A 27,062-nucleotide genomic window follows, 5' to 3' on the forward strand; every position below is an offset into this window, starting at 1 on the left:
TAGGGACGTCTGAGCCGAGGACAGCAAAAGGATTAGATACAGGAGTGATTATGGGAGAGGTAACCACAGAGGTGGGTGTAGAAGATGGGATACCAGAAGTGGGGGGACGTTTTGAAACACGGGAATAAGAAACACGTGGGAGTCTCCCTTGGAGGCGGAGATGAGAAACTGCCATGGCATAAGGGAGACCTTCTGTCTCTTTGAGGTAACGGATTTCCCGCTCGTTTAAATAGACCTGACAACGGCGAGAGTACGAAGGGTGAGCCTCATGACAGTTAAGGCAAGAGGGAGATCGATTGCAAGACGTATTAGAATGGTCATCGGCACCACAGACTGGGCATTCGGCGATAGATCTGCAATATTTCGCTGGATGGCCAAATCGCCAGCAATTTCTACACTGTTGTGGTGTAGGGATCACCTTTCGAACTTGTAACCGATGTCCTGCTATATAAACGGAGGATGGGAGTTCTCGGCTGTCAAAAGTTAAACGAGCCACATTGCTAGGGTATCGTCTCCGCCCACGGGCAGGAAGAACGTAAGTGTCTACCTTGAGGATTGGGAGATCTTGGAGTTCCAGCTGTTCTAGAATGTCGGTGCCACATGTCTGGAAATTTTGTTGAACTATGGTATGGGGCAGAATAACGGTACCACTACAAGAATTGAGGGAATGATGTTTTTCAAGGGTGACAGGAACAGTATCTATATGGGAAAGACGAGAGAGCTCACGAGCCTGGGTAGCATTCTGTACGGTAATGATGCGCGTACCGCTCTTAAGAGCATGAAAAGAAATATCTTTACCAACATGGCGTAGGAGTGCCTTGCCAATACTATGGTCAGAAAGATAGGCAGTAGAGGAAGTTGGTCGTAAAGTGAAGAATTTAGTCCACTGTTCAGTCTGAAACTGAGCGTGGAAAGGTAGTGAAGGACGTGTCGATCGTTTCTGAGAAGAACGAGAAGGTGAAGGTGGAGAAGTATCATCAGCAGGTAATTGTCGTTGACGTTTAGGCGTGGGACCAGAGTTGGTCCGACGTGGAACGGGTCGGCGATTTGAAAATTGCCGCACCGTAGAGGGAGAGGCCGGAAGCATAGTCAGAGGAGAGCGAAGGTCTGATAAATCGAAGGAGTCAGTCGAGGCCTCAGTACCTGAAGCGGGTGAGGAAACAGCACCGGCAATAGGTACAGAGGCATGAGGAATGTCTGAAGAGTGGTCCAAAGACGAGGCGGGGTCAGAACGGGGTGCGGTATCAAGAAGGGGCCCGGGGGTACCAGGTGCATGGACTAGGGCTGCCATGGTTAGGTTACTTCTTTCTTTTTGTTTTTAAGAAAAAAAAAGAAAGAAGAAAAGAAAATAAAAATAAAAAAAAGAAAAAAAAAGGGGGGACCGGGGAGGGATAGTTCCTAGGAGGGATGAAAGGGCCAGAAATCTCCCTCCGCGCCCAAGAGGACTCGACACCGCTAGTAGCGCAGATGCAGCATGGAACCCGTGCCATACCCTACCCTTCATGCCAGTAAACCAGCAATCTGGGATAGCAACCTCACATCTGCCGAGCTACCTCGGTGGACAAAAGAGAGGGCGGCCGGATATCCGCCACAAAGCATACCTCCTTCAGCCACCACCCCCGGAATCCGAAAGGTGGCTTCCAGAGCTACACCCGTCGCCCAAAAGACACCCAAAGCTACTCCGGGATACCGGAGAGGGATCGGGACATCCCTAGGCAATCCAGATTCCACGGCAAACTACGCCACCGCCAAGAAACCTCAACGGAATGGGATGGACCCCGGTGTCCTTTCTCCTACCCAGGAACTAGCGCGCCTGTGGGAGAAATCCCAAAGGACAAAAAGAGGAAGGGCAAAAGGGAGGAGTGGGGAGGAGGAGGAGGAAAGGAAAAAGGGGAGGATGGGGAGGATGGGATAGGGGAGGGGAGATTGGGGGGTAATTAGGTTCGGTCTGAGGAAGAAGACCGATAGGTCTAATTCCTCAGACCAAGAGCCTCTTCACCACGCCAAGGAGCCCCCCTTGAAGAGGTAGGACTGAGAAAAGTCATCGGCGGGGAGGCGTCTCAAATGTCTTAATACATAGTCACACTTGTCTAAAGCCTTCAAGTCTCCTTTAATGTCTTAGTATATACGATCACCATTGTCTAAAGTCTTCCCTAAGTGTGTGCATTATTCGTCATCTTGCTTGTCATGCAGAATCATGTGTTAATGGTGTAGCAGTTGCACGAGGCAGGAGCGTTCTTACCCACTCCCATGTTGTCCTGATGTGTGTAAACATTATCTCTTATTCAGTGGTTCATCGTGCCCGTGGCCCGCTCCTAGACCAGCCAGCCTAGTTGATAGCTTCACGAGTCACGCTGTTCGTGCAAAGTCTGCATGTTTACCAACCTTAAGTTTCAACACTTCTGAAAATTATAATGTGACGTCGGTGCTGTGTGTATAGATTTTCGCCACTGCTGTGGATATCTCAGTGCATACCTCCTCTGTGAGTATCCCTCACACTGCTTTACTACCACATTTCTGAAGTGAGATTTAATTGTTTTAATTAAGAGCTAATATGATGCCCCAGTAATGAAATATATTAAAACCTGAAGGCGTCGTATAAAGCACTTTCTGCAATTTTCGATCAAAAAGGAATTCCGGAGTTTGGGCCTGGGGCAGACCATATAGGTATACCTGTAACCGGTTTTTTTTTTTTAGTTTTTGTACTAGTAGCCCCGCCAGGTGTCAGGTCTGCTCAACCAGCTGTTGCTGTTTTACACTAGTGTATAATTAACCAGGCTGTAATGTGGGCCCACTGGCCCACATTACAGCCTGGTTAACCTTACACTAGTGTATGTTATAAGCGGCTTCTTCATAGTGGAGCTGGTGTTATGTCTGAAATGTTGGCAGAATCCAGTCACATTTATCAGCGCTTCGCGATGGATGTCTATCAATAGTATATTTAACTGCTCGCTGAACAGGGTCCTGCCTTCAAGACGCTCTGGAGTTCCTTTAAACTTCTGACCAAGCAGCCTGTGGTGCCTACGTCAGACTGCAACAAGCACCAACAGTGGAAATAAATGGTATAAAATACCGACACAATGGAAATATAAACACATATGCAGTATAATGTGATCCTTTATTGACTACGTTTTGCCCACAGTGGGCTTTTTCAAGTCACAAACAGATGTTTGTGACTTGAAAAAGCCCACTGTGTGGGCGAAACGTAGTCAATAAAGGATCACATTATACTGCATATGTGTTTATATTTCCGAGCACCAACAGTCAAGATATGCCAAGCAACTGATGATAGGCTATGGTGCATGTACTAGACTGGTATAAACCTTGGTAATAGATACTGATGAATTGGTTTAAAAAGACACGTGAGCAAACGCTATTGCATATTTATTACGAAATGTTTCGGTCTTAGGAACTTGATCAAGGTCCCAGGACCGAAACGTTTTCTATCCTAGCGTTTGCTCACGTCTTTATAAACCACTCACCAGACTGGAATACTGCTCTACAGGAACATTTACTTTCAATTACCTGTCGATGGTTCTAGGAGTCATTGCCCACGCGGCTTGGTCCCAGACCACGCCTCCTAAATATGCCTATCAGTCACCTAGTGTAACCTGATCACCACACTATAATATTGTCAACGGGATAAGATACAGCGCTATCATTTCCACAATACAGGTCAAGAGTTTCCCACACATGTGTAACACGGCATGTGCTTGTACTCTCCAGACACTGACAAGAGGCACAGAGTTACCAGACGAGACAATTCTGAAGGGTCACTGCCCCAGTATATCTCAAACCCACGCACAGGAAGTCCCCCACAAACCAACCATCTCTCCCACATACACGCACCAACACTTCCCAAATATAAGGTAAACAGTAAAATTATTTAAAGGACTGAGTGGGGAAAATCACCTGGGTGTATGGCTAAGAGGTTCTCTTAGCTTACGCTACAGCTAAGCTACAGCTAAGCTACAGCTAAGAGGGTTGTAAACCCTATAGAGTTATACTCCCTATTTTCTTCTTGACACGCAGTGAACAGGTGACGTAAAGCCTTAATATAAACCCTCGTATTGCCAATAGGCTTTAAACTTCATTATATAAGTATATACATTGAGATATGTCATTTTTTTTCACACAGATAAATTTTAAAGTCTAAGAGCTGTTATCTTACCTCAGTTCATTGCAAAACCGTCCTATCTGAGGTATACTACCACCCCCAGGATGCCACCCACACCAGGCGACTAACACCCAGGTACCTACTTACTGCTAGGTGAACAGGGGCAGCAGGTATAAGGAAACATGCCCAACGTTTCCACCCGACCGAAAATCGAACCACGGATACTCGTATGTGAGCCGAGCCAAGGGACACCTATATAAAGAGACAAATTTTGCCCCTCCCCATTCTTTATTTTATGTTTCTGCTTTCACATTAATGTGGCCTCTTAAAGCTGACGTGGCTGAGAATGTGTTGAGTGCGGCCATGACAATGAAGTCTAAGTCGCATGTATCACATGGTGGCGGCGACTCAATGACACGATCATGACCCAGCAACTTTACTTCTCAACTCAATTCCTTCCCTGGTTACTGAGTGGCCACGATCACCTACCTCCACATAACCTTCCCTGATACCTGAGTGGCCACGATCACCTACTTGCACATAACCTTCCCTGATACCTGAGTAGCCACGATCACCTACCTCCACATAATATTCCCTGGTACCTAAATGATAGAAGTGGGTGTCACTCTAAGGACTGACCCCCACTTCTACTACTACGACTTCCACTCCATTTATACTACCATTACTATTGCCACCCTTCACTCCCCTTCCTTGTTCCACAAAACTACTCAACATTAACTATTTTGGATCCTGGAGTAATTATTCTCCCAAAAAGAGGCACTTACAAAAGAAACCTTAGGCCGACGTTTCGTTCCCTTCTGAACCATTGTCAAGTCACAAGTGGGGCCAGAAAAGTACAGAAGGCCTGAAGACTGAGGTAAAAGTGTTATTAGCAGTTACTTTAGAAGCAGTTGGGAGTTCTGATGTATTGCTCCACCCACGGTATTGTATTTTTTCATTCTGTGAGAATTGGCATTAAACAGTGAAAGTATTAAATGGTATAAAATACCGATAGGGTGATGATTAAGACGTGTGTAACAGTTGAGGGTCCTTATTGTTGACATGTTTCGCCTACACAGTAGGCTTCTTCAAATACACAGGCAGCAGGTGTAGTAGTGAAACAGTATTTGAGGTGGTGAGTCCGTCAGTCTTTGAACAATATTGTTCCAGACCATGGAGCTGAACTCTCCTACAGGCTAAGGGACTGACCACCTCAGATACTATTTCTCCAAGGTTAATAGACTGGTTACACCATGATTTCACTACTACACCTACTGGCTGCACATCTGTCTTAATCATCAGAATGGAAAGAACAGGTACATGATCCTCGTCACCGTCAACACAACGCACAAAACTCACAGGTGGCGAGTTTACACAATGAAATTTTGAACGAGGCTCAAGAGTTTGAGCATCTGACCAGCCAAGGAGCACTTGACCGGCCAGAGAGCTACTGCGTGGGCGTGAGGTGGTGCTTGTGGGCGTGAGATAGTGCTTGTGCGAGGTGGTGCTTGTGGGTGTGAGGTGGTGCTTGTGGGTGTGAGGTAGTGCTTGTGGGTGTGAGGTAGTGCTTGTGTGGGCGTGAGGTGGTGCTTGTATGAGGCAGTGCTTATGTGGGCGTGAGGTGGTGCTTGTGAGTGTGAGGTAGTGCTTGTGTAGGTGAGGTGGCTGGCAGCCAAGTCACTGAACTAATTTCAGCATCTCCGAGTAAAGCTGCGCGTTCTTTTAAGGTGTTCTAGTTGTGTATACATGTGTAGCTACGTACAGTGTAATGTTTATGTTTTGTGTACCACCAGTGACACCCATACAGTGTACCTACACACAGTTTCGGGGGCCAACACCCCCCAACCAAGTCTGGTCCCTGAGCAGGTCTCCTGGTGGACGGCCCGATCAACCAGACTGTTGGGGCTACGCGTACCATTATATTCATGGGAAAGCGTTAAATCCGCCATATTATTATTATTATAATCAAAAAGAAGCGCTAAGCCACAAGGGGTATACAGCTAAATCCGCCATATATAACATGGGGAGTGAGAGGCAATCAGTTTTGATCCAAGAAAAGAATTTATGTAGTATTTATATATACATCGAAATGCGTATAATTTTATATGTAAAAAGTACGCAGTACTTCAGCCACACGGCCAGACCCCAGATCCGGAGCACCAGGCCTGTGATAATTATTTCATCAAATCCACATGCAGTGAACTTTGAGAGATTTTGGAATGCTTAACAATTCGCAAACAAGCTTAATTATTTACATTATGTATCAGTCCATAGCATTATTCGAGCCTGCACACAGTGCACAATACTTTAGCCCCCGATGCCGAGCGCCAGGCATCCATATACTGTGCTTAGACTACATTTTAATTCTAGTTTCCAAGATTAAACAAATAACTTGAATGCAGCTTCTCTATACAGTGTATTTTTTATATAAATGCGACTGAAAAAGAACGTCAAATATTGAATAGCAATTAGAAAGACCTTCACAGTACGAACTATTTAATTTTGGATGCATTTTTTCAATCGCATTTGCAAAAAAAAAAAAAATGGCACCATACAGAGGAGCTTGATGAGAGGTGACAGTGTTGATGTTAGTGTAGAGTCGACGTGTTCTTAATGAGGTGCGGGCAGATGATAGCCTAGCATATAAACTTCAACATGTACTACCTCGTCACCTCTGTCTTGGCAACACAAGAAACTTTTAACCTTGCTGGGAAGCCAAGTTCATTTCATATTAGCAATGGTATAAAATACCCACAAGTTGATGAAATACTTGCTCATCTATATTGTCAAATTGTTTCGGCAAGAGAGAGACCCAAGTGTTGTGTCCCACTCATCAGCCTAGTTCATGTTAGGTTATCCCTTTCTAAGACCCTTTCACTCTCGTGATTTTTTCCGTAACTTTCATAGTTTTAGTGAATTTCTGAAAGTCCATACAGTGTTCATTCATACTTACGAGCGATTGCGAACAATTGGAAAACAGCTTCCAAGTCTCGAACTACACTGCTTCACATTTCGACTCTCCTTACGTAGTCTTCCTAGATCTAGTCGATTCGGGGGGTTATCTCCCCCCCCCTCGTGGCCTATCTCCCCACCCCCTCGTGGCCTCGTCCTAGACCAGGCTACTGGCGCTACCAGGACGAAGTTCAACGCAGACACCATAGGATCTGGACCAAATATGAACTTATCAAGTTTACTCTAAAGACTGACTTGCAATACTTTCGTTATAATTATACAGCCGAAATGTAAACGAAGTACAATTAACCGTATGTTTTATTTAGTAAAAAATAAAACAGTATGATGAATTAATCTGGATTCATCAGTCCATCAATCTCGATGGGATGATCACATGGACTCCAGGCTGAGAGACTGATTACCTCAAATTCCTGATCTTCAACCATTCTTCTCTGTTCTGGACTGAGGAATCCAATGGTTGGCGAAACGTTTCCACAATGGATATCCAAGTGTTGCACAAGTATCTAATTCACCATCTTGTCGGTTCTTTGAACCATTTATCTACAATAAAACGGTAGTCTTTTTTTTATTCAAGTTAGTGATGATTTTAGGCAATCGACCAGCAATCTGCAGATAGATATTTGATCATGAAGTGACATGTAAACAATAAAGAACTTACTAAAAGCAGGATATACAAACACACACTCTCATAAAATGTGTATAATTACTTAAAATACCAGTTTTGTCGACCTAGCGACCCTACTGGTTGTAGTTATGTACCCGGAAACACACCGGGTTCATTAGTCTTACCAACCACTGTATAATTGCTAGCGATGATTATCTGAAATTGCTTAACGTCCCACACACTTATCTATCCAAAACCTGACTTAGTTAATATTGTGTGCTGATAGTTTTAGTCAACACTGTTATTCGTACCTCATAGGCAGGAAGGTCCTCTCACAACTGGAGGAACCTGGGTTCGATTACCCAGGTGAAGCGAGATGAAGCTATCTATACCTGTCTTGATACACCTGTTATCCCTTTTCACCTATCAGACAAAAGAAAATCCTAAGCTCTTGAGTTAGTTGAGGTTTATGGGTAGCATCCTAGGGAGCACAAGAAAGCTCCCAAGGGAAATAAGACACATGGTTTGGGTTATACTGGGTTAATAATCCTCCGAGCTTACTACACGCAAGCCGTCTTCTTTTCTAGACGTATGCAATGATTCTATTTTGGTCTGGACGGGTCTCAGGTGGCACATTTTTCATAAATCAATTTTACACGTTAAGAGTTGTCATATTTTTAGTCAACAAAGATTGTGTTAAAATTTATAATTCATGCTATATGCAGAACAATTTTTCACTGCGACAACGATATATAAAAACCCTATCACGTCCTTTTTTCATAAACCGTACCAAGGGTACTACCCAATTTCCGTTACCATCAAACATCAACACCCATTCTGTCAGCTCCAGAAATTATCAGAAACATTGAAGTGACGCAGGTGGAATTCTTCAAGAAGGAACTAGTTGCTATTTATGAGACTACGTCCTCTGACCACTCTCCAGTGAATATCATTACATCAAAGGTATACAATACTGACAAGATGATGAATAAAACATGTGCGACATCTGGGTATCTTTACTAGTCTGGAGAAACTTTTCTCCAGAGACAAGAATACAACACTTAATAATTAACCACCAGACCAATGGATTGGTAAATTAACCGTCAATCTAAATGATAAATGCCAAGCCCCCACTGGAACGAGCTTTATAAACCCAATGGATTAGCTGTTAATTAGACGTTAGCCTATTACAACAAACATTATGCAATTGCATTATGCTAGATCAGGCAAAAATCAATGAATTGTGCGAAAACGCAAGTCTTATTTGGAAGAGAGGCTGCGGCCGGAGATCTCGTGCAGAATAAGCAACTATACAATAAACAACAACAAGAAGAGCATGGGGTAACAGAGCAACCTATCCTCATTTTACCTATATTACAAAAGCTAGACTGGTTACCTTACACTAGGTTATTTCAGGCTAGATTGGGTTACAAAAAAAAATATAAATAAAGCATATTTAGCCACGCATAAGTGCATAATAAAATGATCATGAGTCACATGACAACACGGTAGCTCAACAGCACCAGGGAACGTTCACATCTGAACAAGTACCACTCGTGGTGCGAAAAATTTTTAAATTACATTCATGGTCAAGCGCTAAACCCTTAGTGTTCATTCAGTGCATGGGGTCATTGGGGCAATCAGGTTTGATCCGAGGTAGGAGAGTCCTCCAACACCCTCCCCCCAACACGTCCTTCAAGGAAGTCTAGGACGGGTTGGAGAAACTGCAAGGTTACTAATGGTATACAATACCGACAGGCTAATGAACAAGATACGTCAACATTTGGATAGCTTTATTACTGAAACGTTTCGCTTGCGTATTTTCTTCAAATACCTGCAAGGTTACTAATGGTATACAATACCGACAGGCTAATGAACAAGATACGTCAACATTTGGATATCTTTATTACTGAAACGTTTCGCTTGCGTATTTTCTTCAAATACTGGTGAATACAACACTGTAGACAGTAGAATAACTTCTATCTTTAGTGTTGTATTCGTCTGGGTTTGATTGTGAAGGCGAAACGTTTTGGTAAAGGGTCCTAAGAAGCAAGATCACCACGCATCTAGAAACCCATCAGTTACACAACCCAGGGCAACATGGGTTTAGAACAGGTCGCTCCTGTCTGTCTCAACTATTGGACCACTACGACAAGGTCCTAAATGCACTAGAAGACAAAAAGAATGCAGATGTAATATATACAGACTTTGCAAAAGCCTTCGACAAGTGTGACCATGGCGTAATAGCGCACAAAATGCGTGCTAAAGGAATAACAGGAAAAGTCGGTCGATGGATCTATAATTTCCTCACTAACAGAACACAGAGTAGTCGTCAACAGAGTAAAGTCCGAGGCAGCTACGGTGAAAAGCTCTGTTCCACAAGGCACAGTACTCGCTCCCATCTTGTTCCTCATCCTTATATCCGACATAGACAAGGATGTCAGCCACAGCACCGTGTCTTCCTTTGCAGATGACACCCGAATCTGCATGACAGTGTCTTCCATTGCAGACACTGCAAAGCTCCAGGCAGACATCAACCAAATCTTTCAGTGGGCTGCAGAAAACAATATGAAGTTCAACGATGAGAAATTTCAATTACTCAGATATGGTAAACATGAGGAAATTAAATCTTCATCAGAGTACAAAACAAATTCTGGCCACAAAATAGAGCGAAACACCAACGTCAAAGACCTGGGAGTGATCATGTCGGAGGATCTCACCTTCAAGGACCATAACATTGTATCAATCGCATCTGCTAGAAAAATGACAGGATGGATAATGAGAACCTTCAAAACTAGGGAGGCCAAGCCCATGATGACACTCTTCAGGTCACTTGTTCTATCTAGGCTGGAATATTGCTGCACACTAACAGCACCTTTCAAGGCAGGTGAAATTGCCGACCTAGAAAATGTACAGAGAACTTTCACGGCGCGCATAACGGAGATAAAACACCTCAATTATTGGGAGCGCTTGAGGTTCCTAAACCTGTATTCCCTGGAACGCAGGAGGGAGAGATACATGATTATATACACCGGTAATAAAGATACCAAAGTGTTTCACGTGTTTATTCACCACGTTTTTATCTCACTATCCTCAAGCTTAATTGCTCCAGCTGGCTACACTCAACAACCATCTTTAACCCCTGAAATAATGACTTGTGCAACACAGGATATATATTACTTACGAAACGTTTCGCCCATTAGTTTATTTAATCCAACAGAATAAGAAAGTTTTTATGTGACCCCGCCTTTCATTAAGTTTATTTCAAACCATACCACGGGCGGGGATAGAACCCGCCTGATCGCGGGTTCTATCCCCACCCGTGGTATGGTTAGGATTTTTACTTGTGGTGCTAAGGAAACTTTAGGGGTCTATAGCCCCCAATCTTTCCCCTGGCGCTACCTGTTGTCAGGCGTTCATGTAAAACTGTTTTAATCATTATATAAGTGAACATTGGCAGGTTGTTACTAGAAGAGGTCGTCCACCTGTCTCCCCTTTGTGATATCCTGGATCAAGAGTAAAAACCCGAGAACAAGGTGTCCTCCCAGGCTCCCAGACGCAGTTAATGAGTGCGCAATACCCACATACATGGCTCCAGTTAAACCAGCTGCCCAAAGCAGACCAGATTTAATGTGTGTTATTAAGATAACCATCTCAACGAACCAGTCATCTTTTTGTTGCACTGTAGTATCTCCAGCCCATGAAGACACTTTTAAGAAGTTATAAGCGAACAAAGTTATAACTGAACAAAGCCCTACACAAAGCGTAATACTGTTTGTTCTGCAACGTATCTTTCTCCACTTAGATCACACTGCACCTCTGCTAGAAGTAAACCTTCAAAGCTGACACAGGTACTGAACATGTAATAGAATGCTTGACACATTCTTACCACCTGGATTCTTCAAAATCAAGTTGGATATTACATCGGAAGTGTTAGCAGAATATGGTAACATTTATACACAGTGCGGGTGTCAATCTTTCATGCGTTTAATGTATTTTAATCGTACTGCGGCTTTAAGTAATTCCTTTGGTTGTAGTAGCCATCAATGAACGTACAAATATTGTTGGCGAAAAAAAAGCGATATCAATCTTAAATAAGGACTAAATACTAGACGTGCATTTTCCTCTCCGTTTTGCACTGAAAAAAAAAATTCTTTTGGTTACTTTCAATTTTCCTGCTTTCTTCCTATTTTCTCTCCTGGGCATAAATTATACTTTGCTTAAACTTTAAACTTTGTTTCTCCAAGTAGTTATATTCTTTTCTATTTTTTTCATTCTTCAGTGTGGAGGACTTCTACCACTGCGCAGGTATGTTACCATGTTACACACACTAACTTTCCAGCACATCCCACTGCCATGCTCATAGCACAAGAATACTGACAATTAGGGATATTAATTTTCATAGAAAACATCGACCACATCGTCTGTGGTCTCAGCAGTTCAATGTCGGTCTGACTACCATACAGTGCATGCCTACCCCACCTTGCGGTGCTTCAGATTATTGTTGTTGTTTTAGCATTATAATATTCATGTTGAAGCGCTAAACCCTAAGGAATGGGAGATAATTACGTTATGTAAGGAAAACGGGAATCATGAATGCGTACAAGGGGTAACTCCCACAGAACTGAGAGAGAGTTGTAGACGAGAATAGCAAACAATTCCACTCAGGTGTTCACTCTAATACAGCAGAAGAAATCGATTATGTAAATAACAATGTACACAATACACCAATCATATACCTGTATTTCAGGCCAGATTTTTACTAGAACAAGAATCCATTGGCAAAAACAAACCTCATCAATTACAGCCAAAAAAACTCGAAATGTGTAAATTCTATCCTTGGGGAAAAATGACTGAATATGCAGATATGACACCCCCACCCTCTAAAAAAAGGGTATATAATCTCATAACTGAAGCTCATGTCGTTCTACCTCCTGCAAATATTTTCACCCTAAATATGTGTCATGTGTTGATAAACAATTCTTTAACATAAACTGCCCCACATACCACATGAATCAGGACGTACAAGCCAAGTGAGCAAACCAACCAGGGTATTCCCAACCAAAAGATAATAGAGAGAGTCAAGAAATGACAGGAATAGTGAGCAAACCAACCAGGGCATTCCCAACCATTCACACCCCGAAAGTTAAGAAATAACAAGAATATTCTACCACCTAAGAGACATGTTGGAATAGAAAGTAAGCCATGCTAGTGGCAGCCTCATCAGAGCCACAGATAAAAATATAAAAAAAAAATCCCCCCCCCAAAACATCTAACATCAGAGGTGGCTTCAGAAGTTATATATAGGAGGGTGTTTAGGGGTGGCAATCTGGTTGCAAGGGGGAGAGGACATGTGAAGTAAGGGGGGGATGAAACCCCCCCTTGCTTTCCCCTGTTCTACCCTGTACATCATTTATTTTTGCAAAAATTTAAGGTCTTACCAGACAACAAAATGCTATTCACAGAGACCCACATAAAAGACGGCACTGACAATAAAATATGGATAACTGGCTACAAGGAATGTATTCAGGATTTTTCTGGATATTTAAGTATACAAGATATGATGTAGGGCGAAATGACAGTAGTTTGTTGGATTATGTATTGGTAGATAAAAGACTATTGAGTAGACTTCAGGATGTACATGTTTATAGAGGGGCAACAGATATATCAGATCACTTTCTAGTTGTAGCTACACTAAGAGTAAAAGGTAGATGGGATACAAGGAGAATAGAAGCATCAGGGAAGAGAGAGGTGAAGGTTTATAAACTAAAAGAGGAGGCAGTTAGGGTAAGATATAAACAGCTATTGGAGGATAGATGGGCTAATGAGAGCATAGGCAATGGTATGGGGTAGGTTTAAAAATGTAGTGTTAGAGTGTTCAGCAGAAGTTTGTGGTTACAGGAAAGTGGGTGCGGAAGGGAAGAGGAGCGATTGGTGGAATGATGATGTAAAGAGAGTAGTAAGGGAGAAAAAGTTAGCATATGAGAAGTTTTTACAAAGTATAAGTGATGCAAGGAGGGAAGAGTATATGGAGAAAGAGAGAGAGGTTAAGAGAGTGGTGAAGCAATGTAAAAAGAGAGCAAATGAGAGAGTGGGTGAGATGTTATCAACAAATTTTGTTGAAAATAAGAAAAAGTTTTGGAGTGAGATTAACAAGTTAAGGAAGCCTAGAGATCAAATGGATTTGTCAGTTAAAAATAGGAGAGGAGAGTTATTAAATGGTGAGTTAGAGGTATTGGGAAGATGGAGGGAATATTTTGAGGAATTGTTAAATGTTGATGAAGATAGGGAAGCTGTGATTTCGTGTATAGGGAAAGGAGGAATAACATCTTGTAGGAGTGAGGAAGAGCCAGTTGTGAGTGTGGGGGAAGTTCGTGAGGCAGTAGGTAAAATGAAAGGGGGTAAGGCAGCTGGGATTGATGGGATAAAGATAGAAATGGTAAAAGCAGGTGGGGATATAGTTTTGGAGTGGTTGGTGCAATTATTTAATAAATGTATGGAAGAGGGTAAGGTACCTAGGGATTGGCAGAGAGCATGCATAGTTCCTTTGTATAAAGGCGAAGGGGACAAAAGAGAGTGCAAAAATTATAGGGGGATAAGTCTGTTGAGTATACCTGGTAAAGTGTATGGTAGAGTTATTATTGAAAGAATTAAGAGTAAAACGGAGAATAGGATAGCAGATGAACAAGGAGGCTTTAGGAAAGGTAGGGGATGTGTGGACCAGGTGTTTACAGTGAAACATATAAATGAACAGTATTTAGGTAAGGCTAAAGAGGTCTTTGTGGCATTTATGGATTTGGAAAAGGCGTATGACAGGGTGGATAGGGGGGCAATGTGGCAGATGTTGCAGGTGTATGGTGTAGGAGGTAGGTTACTGAAAGCAGTGAAGAGTTTTTACGAGGATAGTGAGGCTCAAGTTAGAGTATGTAGGAAAGAGGGAAATTATTTCCCAGTAAAAGTAGGCCTTAGACAAGGATGTGTGATGTCACCGTGGTTGTTTAATATATTTATAGATGGGGTTGTAAGAGAAGTAAATGCGAGGGTCTTGGCAAGAGGCGTGGAGTTAAAAGATAAAGAATCACACAAAGTGGGAGTTGTTACAGTTGCTCTTTGCTGATGACACTGTGCTCTTGGGAGATTCTGAAGAGAAGTTGCAGAGATTGGTGGATGAATTTGGTAGGGTGTGCAAAAGAAGAAAATTAAAAGTGAATACAGGAAAGAGTAAGGTAATGAGGATAACAAAAAGATTAGGTGATGAAAGATTGGATATCAGATTGGAGGGAGAGAGTATGGAGGAGGTGAATGTATTCAGATATTTGGGAGTGGACGTGTCAGTGGATGGGTCTATGAAAGATGAGGTGAATCATAGAATTGATGAGGGGAAAAGGGTGAGTGGTGCACTTAGGAGTCTGTGGAGACAAAGAACTTTGTCCTTGGAGGCAAAGAGGGGAATGTATGAGAGTATAGTTTTACCAACGCTCTTATATGGGTGTGAAGCATGGGTGATGAATGTTGCAGCGAGGAGAAGGCTGGAGGCAGTGGAGATGTCATGTCTGAGGGCAATGTGTGGTGTGAATATAATGCAGAGAATTCGTAGTTTGGAAGTTAGGAGGAGGTGCGGGATTACCAAAACTGTTGTCCAGAGGGCTGAGGAAGGGTTGTTGAGGTGCTTCAGACATGTAGAGAGAATGGAGCGAAACAGAGTGACTTCAAGAGTGTATCAGTCTGTAGTGGAAGGAAGGCGGGGTAGGGGTCGGCCTAGGAAAGGTTGGAGGGAGGGGATAAAGGAGGTTTTGTGTGCGAGGGGCTTGGACTTCCAGCAGGCATGGGTGAGCGTGTTTGATAGGAGTGAATGGAGACAAATGGTTTTTAATACTTGACGTGCTGTTGGAGTGTGAGCAAAGTAACATTTATGAAGGGGTTCAGGGAAACCGGCAGGCCGGACTTGAGTCCTGGAGATGGGAAGTACAGTGCCTGCACTCTGAAGGAGGGGTGTTAATGTTGCAGTTTAAAAACTGTAGTGTAAAGCACCCTTCTGGCAAGACAGTGATGGAGTGAATGATGGTGAAAGTTTTTCTTTTTCAGGCCACCCTGCCTTGGTGGGAATAGGCCAGTGTGATAATAAAAAAATAAATTAAATTAAATTAAATTAAATTACTTAACACCAGAGACCCCTGGCAGTCTTCAAGCTGGCACTGGACAAGCACCTAAAGTCAGTTCCGGATCAGCCGGGCTGTGGCTCGTATGTCGGTTTGCGTGCAGCCAGCAGCAACAGCCTGGCTGATCAGGCTCTGATCCACCAGGAGGCCTGGTCTCAGACCGGGCCGCGGGGGCGTTGACCCCCGGAACTCTCTCCAGGTAAACTCCAGGTAAGATGTAGAAATGTTTGGCAGTAAAAGACATGAAAGATCGGAATCTTGTTATTGTACTTTTATATAATTATATAAACCATAAGAGATGACTTTCCATCAGTTTGAAGACCAGCTACTGAAACAAAATACTGTCTCGAAAAATTTTCAAACCTGCCTCAAACATTATGGTGCTTGCCGTAATAAGCAGAGAAAATCCCAGGAGGCAGTTTGGACGAGCACTCTCTCAGTCAAGATATTTAGACTGATAAATTCACCATGTGCTAGAAAATGCCATGACCTTATATTCACAAATACTGAAAATCTGGTGTGGAACAAAATGGTGTTGAAAGTCTAGCAAAGTTGGACCACAATCTAATTGAAGTTCAGACCTGTATACACACTGGTCTTAAGCAGCAAATCAATCAGTTATGAGGGGTGTACTCAACCAATTCAACTCCAACAATAAATATATTTAACTGATATCAAATTAATCATGATCTTTGTGAAATATTCTGAGAAGATAGTACAAATAACATGAATTTAAACCTGTCTCAAAAGGATGAGTTCAAAGGCACTAGAAGTGTTCTCCACTCAGACTGGTTAGACAGAGATGCAAAGGTGAAGATGAAGATCACTGAACTTCTCAAAGTTCTCCCGTTTTTTCAAGAAAGAAAAATATTGGTTCAAGATGGAAAGCACGGAGATAAAACTGAATGCATCATACAGAGTCCAGAAGGAACAAAAAGCCAGTAATGGAAATAAAAGAAACCCAAAATTATCTTTCTCATATGCTAAATTCAAGGCAAAAATTATATACCTTGCTTAATTCAAGGAATAGAAACTACGATGATGACAACAAAAACTTGAGCAAAATACTGAAGTCCCGGTATGACTGTATACAGTGGGCCACTGATCAGACAAAAGATGACAAATTATGTGAATCTTTTATACATGACGCAAAATTCTTCCAACATCTCCAAAACTTACTGGCAAAACCATAATCCCACTCAAACATGGAAAACTCCATGACAGTATGCCCAGGCATTGCATTCCAAGCCCAAAAGCATGGAAGTTTATATTTATTAAAAAGTAAAAAAAACTATCACATGCTTTAAATATTCTACAAAGATGGAGTCTGAATACATAAGTCATTCTGCAGTCATTACCAAACTACAGAAGAAAAAAAACGCAAAGGTGGTAGCAAATTATACCACATTACCAAAATCTGAAAGAGTTTTATGTAGCAAGACTACAGTACTAAACACAGAATCACAGCAAATGCACAACCCAAGGCAACAAGGGTTTAGAGTAGGTCGCTCCTGCCTCTCACAATTGCTTGACCATTACATATACATGTACTTGGATGTACTGGAAGACAGACAAAATACAAATGCAATATACACAGATTTTTCGAAGGCCTTTGACAAGTGTGATCACAGGGTAATAACACAAAATGTATGCATATGAAATAACTAGAAAAGTGGAAGGATGGATTAATTTTATCACAAAATTGAATACAAGGAATAATAATTAACATAGTCAAGTAAGAGGCCTGTTACAGTGAAAAAACACTATTCCTCAAGGTAAAGCACAGTACTTGCCCCCAATTCCCTATTTTATTTTCATATCCAGCACAGACAGGCTTAAATCCTAGCACTGCAAAGTATTAGCTTTTGCAGCTGATGCTAAAATTTGTACAAGAGAGATACAGCAGATCTTCACATTGATATTACCCAAGTTTTCTAGTGGATCACAGAAAACAATATGATGTTCAATGAGAACAAATTTCACTCAGCCATGGAAAAATTGAAGAGTTACATATTGAAATGGAGTATAAAACAACTCAAACCACTAAACATAAAGGAAAGGGGAATGTAAGGAATGTAGGTTTGATAAGGTTAGACCTAATGTTCATGGATCACAAGTGTTGCTATCACAAATGCAAGGAAAATGATAGGATAGATAATTATAACCCTCAAAACAAGAGATGCCAAGCCAAAGATACTGTTCAAATCTGTGCTCTCTATACTGGAATATTCTTGCACACTTACAGACCCTTCTAAGGCAGGCAAAAGTACAGAACTGGAGAATGTACAGAGAACATTCATTCACTGTCCATATCAACTGAGCCAAGTACACACCTAAATTATTAGGAACACCTTTAGTCCCTTCTGAACCATACCCTCTGGAATTTACGCCTAGAAAATTCTGGAGGGATTTGTCTCAATTCTGCACACAAAATCACTCCCCACAAAAGCATGAGGCTCAGATAATGTAAAATACCCCAGTGAAAAGCAGGGGTGGAATGAATACACTAACTCAAAAGTGTACACACACCAAGGCTTTTCAACACCCTCCCTTTATATAATAGGAATTACCAACAGACCCCTAGCAGTCTTAAGAGGGAACTGGATATGTTCCTCAAGTTAGTTATTAATCAAGCAATGCCTATGTAGAATTGCGTTCAACTAGCAACAACAGCCTACTTGATCATCCCATTAACCAGGAGGCTTTATCTGGGACCAGGGTTGTGGGGGTGGTGGAAAGGAAGGATAGGGTAACTTCAATATCTTGGCTCAAGAACTATTCATAAGCATCAGGCATCCCTTTTGAAGGGGATCACACTGGTAGTCCTACTTGGTTGTCATAGTAACTTTTTATCTGGATTTCAGTGTATTTGACACTGAGACAACTTTTAAGAAATCATCTTCTTATTGCTTGATTTAAAAACTGAAGTTTACAAAAACTGCTATACTAATTGCAATTTGTGCTAGGGTTTTTCCTGCATTGCTATTAAATTAATATGTATCTGTGGCTGTAATGAGGTAAGTATTATATTTCCAGATTTGGCAGTCACTTCTGCTGTGGCCCACCACAGAGCCAAGGAAAACCCAATCTTCGTGTGTCCTAAGCTAATACTAACTCCAATTCTGCTAGAAAGAAAACCTTTAAAGATCCCACATCTGCTGATACCTTAGTGGAATGCTTCACAATATCCTCATCATTCTACTGAAGTCTTAGCTCAGGTTGACTCATTTCACTGCTTATGTAAGAAACTCATCCTGTGATTTATCATTATATTCACAAGGGTGGGGAGAGAGCATCTAGGGAGAGGGTGGTTAAGGAGAGGGTAGTTAAGGAGAGAGCAGGTAAGGAGAGGACAGCTGAGGAGAGGGCAGGTGGGGGGAGAGGGAGGGGTCGACAACCCCAAGGTCGTCTTCCTCTGCAGTGTCTGATGTTGTGTTATGATGCAACTCCATCACTACACGCATCCCCTCTATTCTCCCCCCACCCACCCCTTTATCCTTAACCACATACCTATCCCAACTATACAGTACTCCCCAATCTCACCCTTCCCCACCCATCTACCCTGAGACGAAACTTCTCTATGGCCTGTCTGTTCAACTAACCTGTTGCTGTCCACAGCAACACACACATACTGACTCTTCTGGCACTGCTTGCAGGAACTAGTCCAGCTTCCTCTTGAAAATTTCAACCAGTGATTAATAATAATTGCCTAATGTGGTCAGGTGGCCATGCTTGCAGCTCTCATCAGGAAGGCCAGGGAGGCAGTGTGGGGGGAGGGGCAGTCAATTTCCCAGAAAGAAGATCTTATCTCCAATATTATATGTGATTAATTAATTACAATTCTCCGTTAGTCAAATGTGTTGAAAGTTTTCACGTAGACTGTGTATGCATTAATAGGAAAGTATCATATTGTTGATATATACAATGATAGTATACAATGCTGACAAACCAATGAATAAGACACATATGCAACACTTGAATATCTTTACTGGTGAAACTTTTTGCCTACACAACAAGCTTCAGTCAAATACAGGTGAATATAACACTGGAGAGACGGTATCACAAGTAGTTTTGCGGTGATCAGTTCCTCAGTCTTGGTTGAAGGTGGTCAGTCCTCAAACCTATCCAGGATATAAGGTCTAACTTGTGCCCAGACCTTTTATACTGGGGCAGAAGAGTTGTAGCAGCTGGACATGACATCACAAATAAGCATGGCCTACTAGTGGAAGGGTTGTCATGCTAAACAGACAAGTACTATATTCATCTTCAACAGAGCGCAGTTTCAAGGTGTTCAGGCAGTTGTGAGGTGCAGGAGTGCCCAGCCATGTTACCCGAGATTGTGTAGACAACATGATCATGCGGTTCCCACATACACATATTTCAGTGTATACTTCCTTATACTCACAAAATTTTCTATGCATCATGTGGCAGTAATTCTACAGAAGTATAGATTTTGCTACTGCTTTATTGCCATCCATTTGAAGCATATTTCAACACATTTTAGTTTTGACAATATAGGTGAAATCTTGATTTAACAAACTAATAAAGTGATAGGAGGTCCAATAATGCCAAAGCCAAGACTGTCAGACAAAATCAATTTACCCATTAGAACATAAACAATTCTGGATTTAATGGATATTGTTAAATTGAAATCCATTAAATCAAGGTCTAATTGTATAATCATCCCTTTAAACTCCTAGGGGGTAAGGTTCCTAGAGGTCTGCAAAACTAAAAATGAAACAGAAAATTATGCTTGCATTACTTTTGTTGCAGACTTTGGTTCATTTTGTTTCGAGAGATGACCTCTATAATGTTTGTATTACTCTACTAAGCCACTGAGCACAATTTAATGAAATCGTATTGTCAGCTTCAAATTTAGGTGTTGTGCGAAAGCCTAAATGTAAAAAAAAAAAAACTGGTACGTACTTCCATGCAGCCACTTAATTAAAACTACTATATCTCTGGGTTACTCAGAGGTTAAACCTTGGAATAATCATTGCCCACAAACTAGAAAGTGCTCGAGTCTGTAGGGACGACTGTAGCAAATCCCCAAAATTGCAAGCTTTTTTAATTCTTTGCATTTGATTATCAAACTTTTTCAATGGTGGGAACCCAAGAATTAAACTGATTATCTCTACCTTTTTTTTTTTTTAAACACTCCAACCATCTCACATCAAGGTAAGGTGACCCTACAAAGAAAACACTTCCACTGTCACTCGTTAAATCACTGTCTTGCCAGAAGGCCACCAACATCACAGTTCATCCCTAATTCAGAGTGCAGGTACTGTACTTCCCATCTCCAGGAATCAAAGTCTGACTAACTGGTTTCCCTGAATCCCTTCATAATGTTACCCTGCTCACACTCCAACAGCATGTTCAATGAACATTAAAATGGTATAAAATATCATGTACAGCATGTTCAATCATAAACACCACTTGCTTCCACTCACTCTTACCTAACGCACACTCGCAAGCCTGCTGAATGTCCAAGCACCTAGAACTCAAAACCTCCTTTACCCCCTCCCTCCAACTTTTCCTAGGATGACCCCCTACCCCTCCTTTCCTCCACCTCAGCCTGAATAAATCTATAATTCTTAACATGATTTAGGTAATCACATTTATGGAGTAACTTGCAATGTAAACAGACTGACAGATGCAGCAGTAACCAGGCATAAGTTGGGTTATAAGTAGGGGTGTGCCAAAGTATCAGTAGGTATAGGATAATTCTGATATCAGTATCAACCTAGAACTGAAAATTGGTTTCTGTATCAGTCAATACTGATGGTATCAGTATTGGTTAATGTTAGTGGCATTGACACTAGCCTAAAATTGAGTATCGACACTGGTAACAGCAAAATAAGTGGTAATATTCCATCCCTAGTTACAAGCACTATTATAGTTTGGCATATACTGCAAACAGATGATGATCAAACTTAATGTGGCATACATGCAATCAGCCTTTTGGTTACTTTCTTGAAAAGTATCTGATTATGTTGAGGCAAATAAGAGAGAGATGTAAAGGTACAGTTTTCTACTATGGTGAAAGTAAGATACTACCAGAAATTTGAGAAAATGTATTCTAGATTTGCTTGTAACATATAACTACAGTATTACATTTATGGGGAAGGGATGGGGACTGCACCCATAGGAGTCAGAGTGCCTGGGGATGGAAGGCACTCAGAACTCAATTCAAGGAATTGGAGCACAAGACCCATTCCTTAGATTAAGAGCCCCTCACCAGCATCAAGGAACCTCCCTTGAGGGGTGTAACATATAGAACCACTAATAACTCAATCTGCAAATACCCAAATACATTGTCATCCCTTTTAGGCTTTTTGTGTATCCAATACTCTTGAATTATCCATATTATGGATATGTGGTGCACAATAAACTAACCACTTCGGAGGAAGAATATAAATCTGTAACAGAACATTTTACCCCATCTGTACACAAGTTTGAGTTCCACAAGTCTGAAAACAGCAAGAGAGCATATATCAATGATTGTCAAAGTCCAGAGGAGTTAAGGTCACTTCAATAAGTCTAGGACAAGCTGCAGCTACACTTTGTTTAAAGTGTAGCTAAGTAGTGCCTACCGTAATTAAAATTGAGTAAACTAAAATCCACTCACGTATAAACACAAGTATCATCTTCCTTGTCATGCCAGCTGGAGACTAAATTGCCATGTAAAAACCTGCTTTGTTTTATTTACGTACATTTCTTCTTGTGTGTGTAGTTTGACATTAAATGCATTGTGTTGTGTGGGCATAATGCCTGTGACCATTTTATAGCTTTTTTACAAACCAGTTTAAAACCCAACTTTCCTGGAGAATTCCCAAGGAAGCAGGTCATTACTGGCCACAGCCTCCTAGTCTACATAGCCATCACACACTGGTTGATCAGTCATCTCTTGCAAGAAACTATCTAATTTCCTCTTGAGACTTCTATTTTTGTTCTGGCATTATTTTGTACATTAAGTTTCACACACTAAGGTATTTATGAAGAAACGTGCAGAGCAAGCTTCTATTGTGGCAATGTTTCACTCTGTGTAGATCTGTAGTAAGTCTATACAGAACAAAATGGTCACAATAAAAGTAATTGTATTATCCAGTGGTAATGCCAAGGGATGGCAAGAACCAAAGCACCCCCCTTCCCAAAAAAAAATAAACATTATTAATGCCTTCTCTGTTGCAACCCCCAAAATTTTAAGTGCTGACAGTGTTACGATGTTTCAAAATAAAAAAAAAATTACTATCTTCTGAAATGGTATACAATCTTGTCCTGAAGGTAACGATACCAAAAATGCAAAATTTCATGGAAAACTTTTGGAGTTACTCAAATGCAAAGTTGGAGGTCTGGGTGCAATTTATGCACAGGGGATTTTGCTCAATCTGAGTCCTATCATAAGCAAATTCCAATGCTCAATTCAATGCAGTTTCTAGCTATTTCAGCTGTATGCCTTTCCTTCTTTTCTTCAATATGGTGGGCATTACTCTTTTGTGCAATATTTTATTCTGACTGATATTTTCAGTTAGCAGAGGACATGATATATAGTATTATGAAGAGAAGACTTGCATTGAAGTGTTCTACCAATTTGAGAGTGATAACTTCAGCATTAGTTGTGTGTGTGAGAGATAAGAGGATAATATTGATACTGCAATCAAGTACTGTACCTGTGTTAAAGAAGTCATCAGGTGTGCGGCCAGCAGCCATGAGCCACTTCAGCCAGTCAATGGTATCCCAGTTCTTGATGCGCATGGCTGGGTTAAGCAGTAGGTCCAGCAGCTCACCCAGCACCTGCAGTTACCACAACAAACAAATATTATCAACCTAATATGTCAACTATTGTTGTTTCCTTACATGTGCCATTTACCCCAAACATGACCAACAATTTTTTTTTGTTATACTCTACATGTACTACAGTACCTTTATAAAAATTTACTTAACATATGTTGATTATTATCTGACATGTGTTTTACAGTGTGAAATAAGTTAAAATGATTAGGTAATTATAACTGTCACTAGTGAAGCAGTAGTCTGTGGTCTTCCATCATGAATTTAATGTTAACATACAGTTTATTAACTCTTTATTTACCATCTCAAAGGACTGTAATAATGTCTACACTATACAGTAGTGTGTTTTGTATATAGTGCCACAAGTATCACTGTCACTGCTATCTGGAACAGCACTGGTATGAAGAAATATTCATGTGTGGCCAGTGATGCATGTGCTGGTAATTCCCAAACATGACCCTAGTACAAAGTACAGTGGTACCCCAAGTTTCGTACCGCTCCCAACTCGAACAATTATGTAAGTTTATTATTGTAAGTGCTTTTGTATGTGTAATTTTGGGGGTCTGCAAAGGACTAACCTAACTTTAACAGCCTTCTGGAATGAAATAAGTTCAAAACTCAGGGTACTATTTACTCATTTCCTTCATATTTTATGTACTGCCTTCACAATATATTTTGTATATGGAATGTTGTTAGTGACACTCAGTGCCTCTGCTCCCTCTCTCAGGACCCACGGAGAGATATTATCTGGTCTCACCCCCTTTGAGGAATCAACCTCACAAAGCAGTTTCTTACCTCCTCCCTGGTTGTGTGTATTGTGTCCAACACTTGCTGGCACATTACCCCTTCAGTCTTCCCATGTTACTAACATTCAAAAATATGTTCTGAACATGTAACTGTCAAATACAACTCCTATATGTACTTGTAATTTTTCCCTCAAACCTCATTTAGTGTATATTCCATCTTTGCACTGTCAGTATCTAATTCATACTCAGTAAAGAGGCAATCACTCTCATCAATATTTTGGCTCATAAAATTAATCAGTTTCAACATTGAGGGCGTTCTTCCTACTTCCTGGACCAATAGTCTCATTGTGCCTATCCCTAAGCCCCAACAGCCTAATACATTTAGGCCAATCTCCTTATCTAGTTGTCTTTGTAAAACTTTTGAAAGATTGATACTTAACAGACTGTACTACAGAATCAGACACCAACTTTCCCCCTACCTCTATGGGTTCATGAAAGGTAAAAGTGTGCAAAACTGTATTTCCACCTTTCTCACTGCACACACCTCTACTAGTTTTGCCACTTTTCTTGATCTAAAATATGCATTTGATATTGCGAACAGAACCGTTATACTACATGAACTAGCCAAAATGAATATTGGTGGTAGCTTACTCTGCTGGATAATAGGATACCTGTCAAATAAGAGTATCCTCTGTCCTTTACCAAGGCTTCAGAAGTGATTCTAAAGAAATGTCTTTAGGTACACCGCAGGGAGGAGTTCTTAGTCCCATGCTATTTAATATTCTGATTAATGCTCTCCTAAATGCTCTACCTGCTATAAGCTATGCTGATGATATCATGATCCATACAACAGGGCATAAGAAGATAAATACCATTCTTAATGAAGTTCAAGCAATTTGTAATCGACTAGGCCTCATAATATCTTCCTCTAAAACAAAGATATTAACAAGCAAACGACATCCCCCACCCATCTATTTGCAGGGTGAAATCATTAGCTACGTTAAAACTTACAGATATCTTGGTGTAGATGTACCCTTTAACAAATCCACTATACCACAACTAAACAAGAAATGCAAAGCTAGGCTTAATGCTCTCAAAGCTGTTGCTGGTTATAACCCCAACTATGGTGCTAATGTGAGAATCGTGAGAATGATGTACATAGCCTATGTTAGGTCCTTAATTGATTATGCTGCTCCCATGTTGATATTAGCTAGAGAAAGTTCTCTCCGGCCCTTGGAGTTAATGCAAAATGAAGCTCTCAGGATTATTCTTGGCTGTCTCAGATCTACAAAAGTTCTTAACATGAGGAAGGAGCTTGGTATTTCTAGTATCAGTGATAGGATTGTTGAGATTAACACTGTACTCGGTATTAGAATGTTGAGAAACGAACCAGACACTGTCACAATGAATCTTACCAAGCGTCTAGAGGTAAATACACACAGATCTAAATGGATTGTGAAAACGTGCAATTGCATTAAGTTTTATAACCTGCATGAACTGTATCACTGTAGGCAACAAGAGCATTTCACCCCTCCGTGGAAGATGTGTTCATTTAATATCACATACCTACAAGTCCCTCCCAAGAAGCTCATTGCTAGTAATACCTTCCTTAAATCTCTTGTTAGAGCAACTGCTCAAGAAGAAATTTCTCACCTAGCTGGTAGTAATAAGTTATCACAAGTTATATACACTGATGGATCTAAACAGGAGTCTTCTGGCAGGGCTGCATCTGCTCTTGTTGCCACCTCCCTAGTTAAGAACGATAATAAATTTGTTGAGTTAGGCATAAGAATTAACAACTGGGCGTCTACACTGCAAACTGAATTGTTTGCAATCCTAATGGCGCTAAAGCTAACCTATGACACTGAGCTTGACTCTATTATCATTACTGATTCTATGTCATCAATGAAGGCTCTTGACTCATATAATGACTCCAACAACATGCTCATTGGAGAAGCCAGGTATAGATACTCAAAAATTAGGGACAAAGGAATTAATGTACAATTGCTATGGATCTCATCACACATTGGATTACTCCTTCATGATAAAGTTGATATGTTAGCCAAGAAGAGTACAGAAGGAGAATGTAGAATATAACTTTGGTATAACTGTGTCTAGCATTAGGAATAATATTAGGAGAGAAGTAAATAATGAAAATGATTGTTATAGGAATGCATAGAAGCCTGAGTAGATCTATAACCCACTATGATAACATGAACGTAGATAAGTATGTTTATGGAGCAACTTGCAATGTGAACAGACTGACTGATGTTGTAGTGGCCAGGCTTAGGCTTGGTTACAAGTACTTCTGGCAGTTTGGGAGAGACACAGATGATGATCAAACTAAATGTAAATTATGTGATCAGGCATATGGTCACTCTCTTGAACACTATGTGCTTAATTGTCCACTTATTGAGGAATACAGAGACAGACAGTATAATAACCTATGTGACATGTCAAGATATCTTATTAACGAAAATAAGATACCAGATATACTAAGCAAATTTCCTAAATTTGCTTGTAACAGATAAGTGAACTATAGATTTATTTATTATTTTTTTTTTATCATCACACTGGCCGATTCCCACCAAGGCAGGGTGGCCCGAAAAAGAAAAACTTTCACCATCACTCACTCCATCACTGTCTTGCCAGAAGGGTGCTTTACACTACAG

At 41.0% G+C, this 27,062-nt stretch overlaps 1 protein-coding gene across 3 annotated transcripts in view; it reads right to left on the reverse strand.

Annotated features, from left to right (window-relative positions):
• The window catches only part of Ubr3 (Ubr3 ubiquitin ligase), a 187,638-nt gene that overhangs the window by 144,780 nt on the left and 15,796 nt on the right, over positions 1-27,062 (reverse strand). For 2 of the 3 annotated variants that reach the window (XM_053800052.2, XM_053800053.2), the window contains exon 3: positions 23,524-23,647. In XM_053800052.2, coding sequence (XP_053656027.1) covers positions 23,524-23,647 — 124 coding nt within the window. Of the gene's footprint in view, positions 1-23,523; positions 23,648-26,043; positions 26,222-27,062 lie in introns of those variants that run through there. The other variant, XM_053800054.2, reaches the window with a different exon arrangement.

The sequence above is a fragment of the Cherax quadricarinatus genome, chromosome 91, assembly GCF_038502225.1.
Source record: "Cherax quadricarinatus isolate ZL_2023a chromosome 91, ASM3850222v1, whole genome shotgun sequence".
NCBI classification, from domain to species: Eukaryota; Metazoa; Arthropoda; class Malacostraca; order Decapoda; family Parastacidae; genus Cherax; species Cherax quadricarinatus.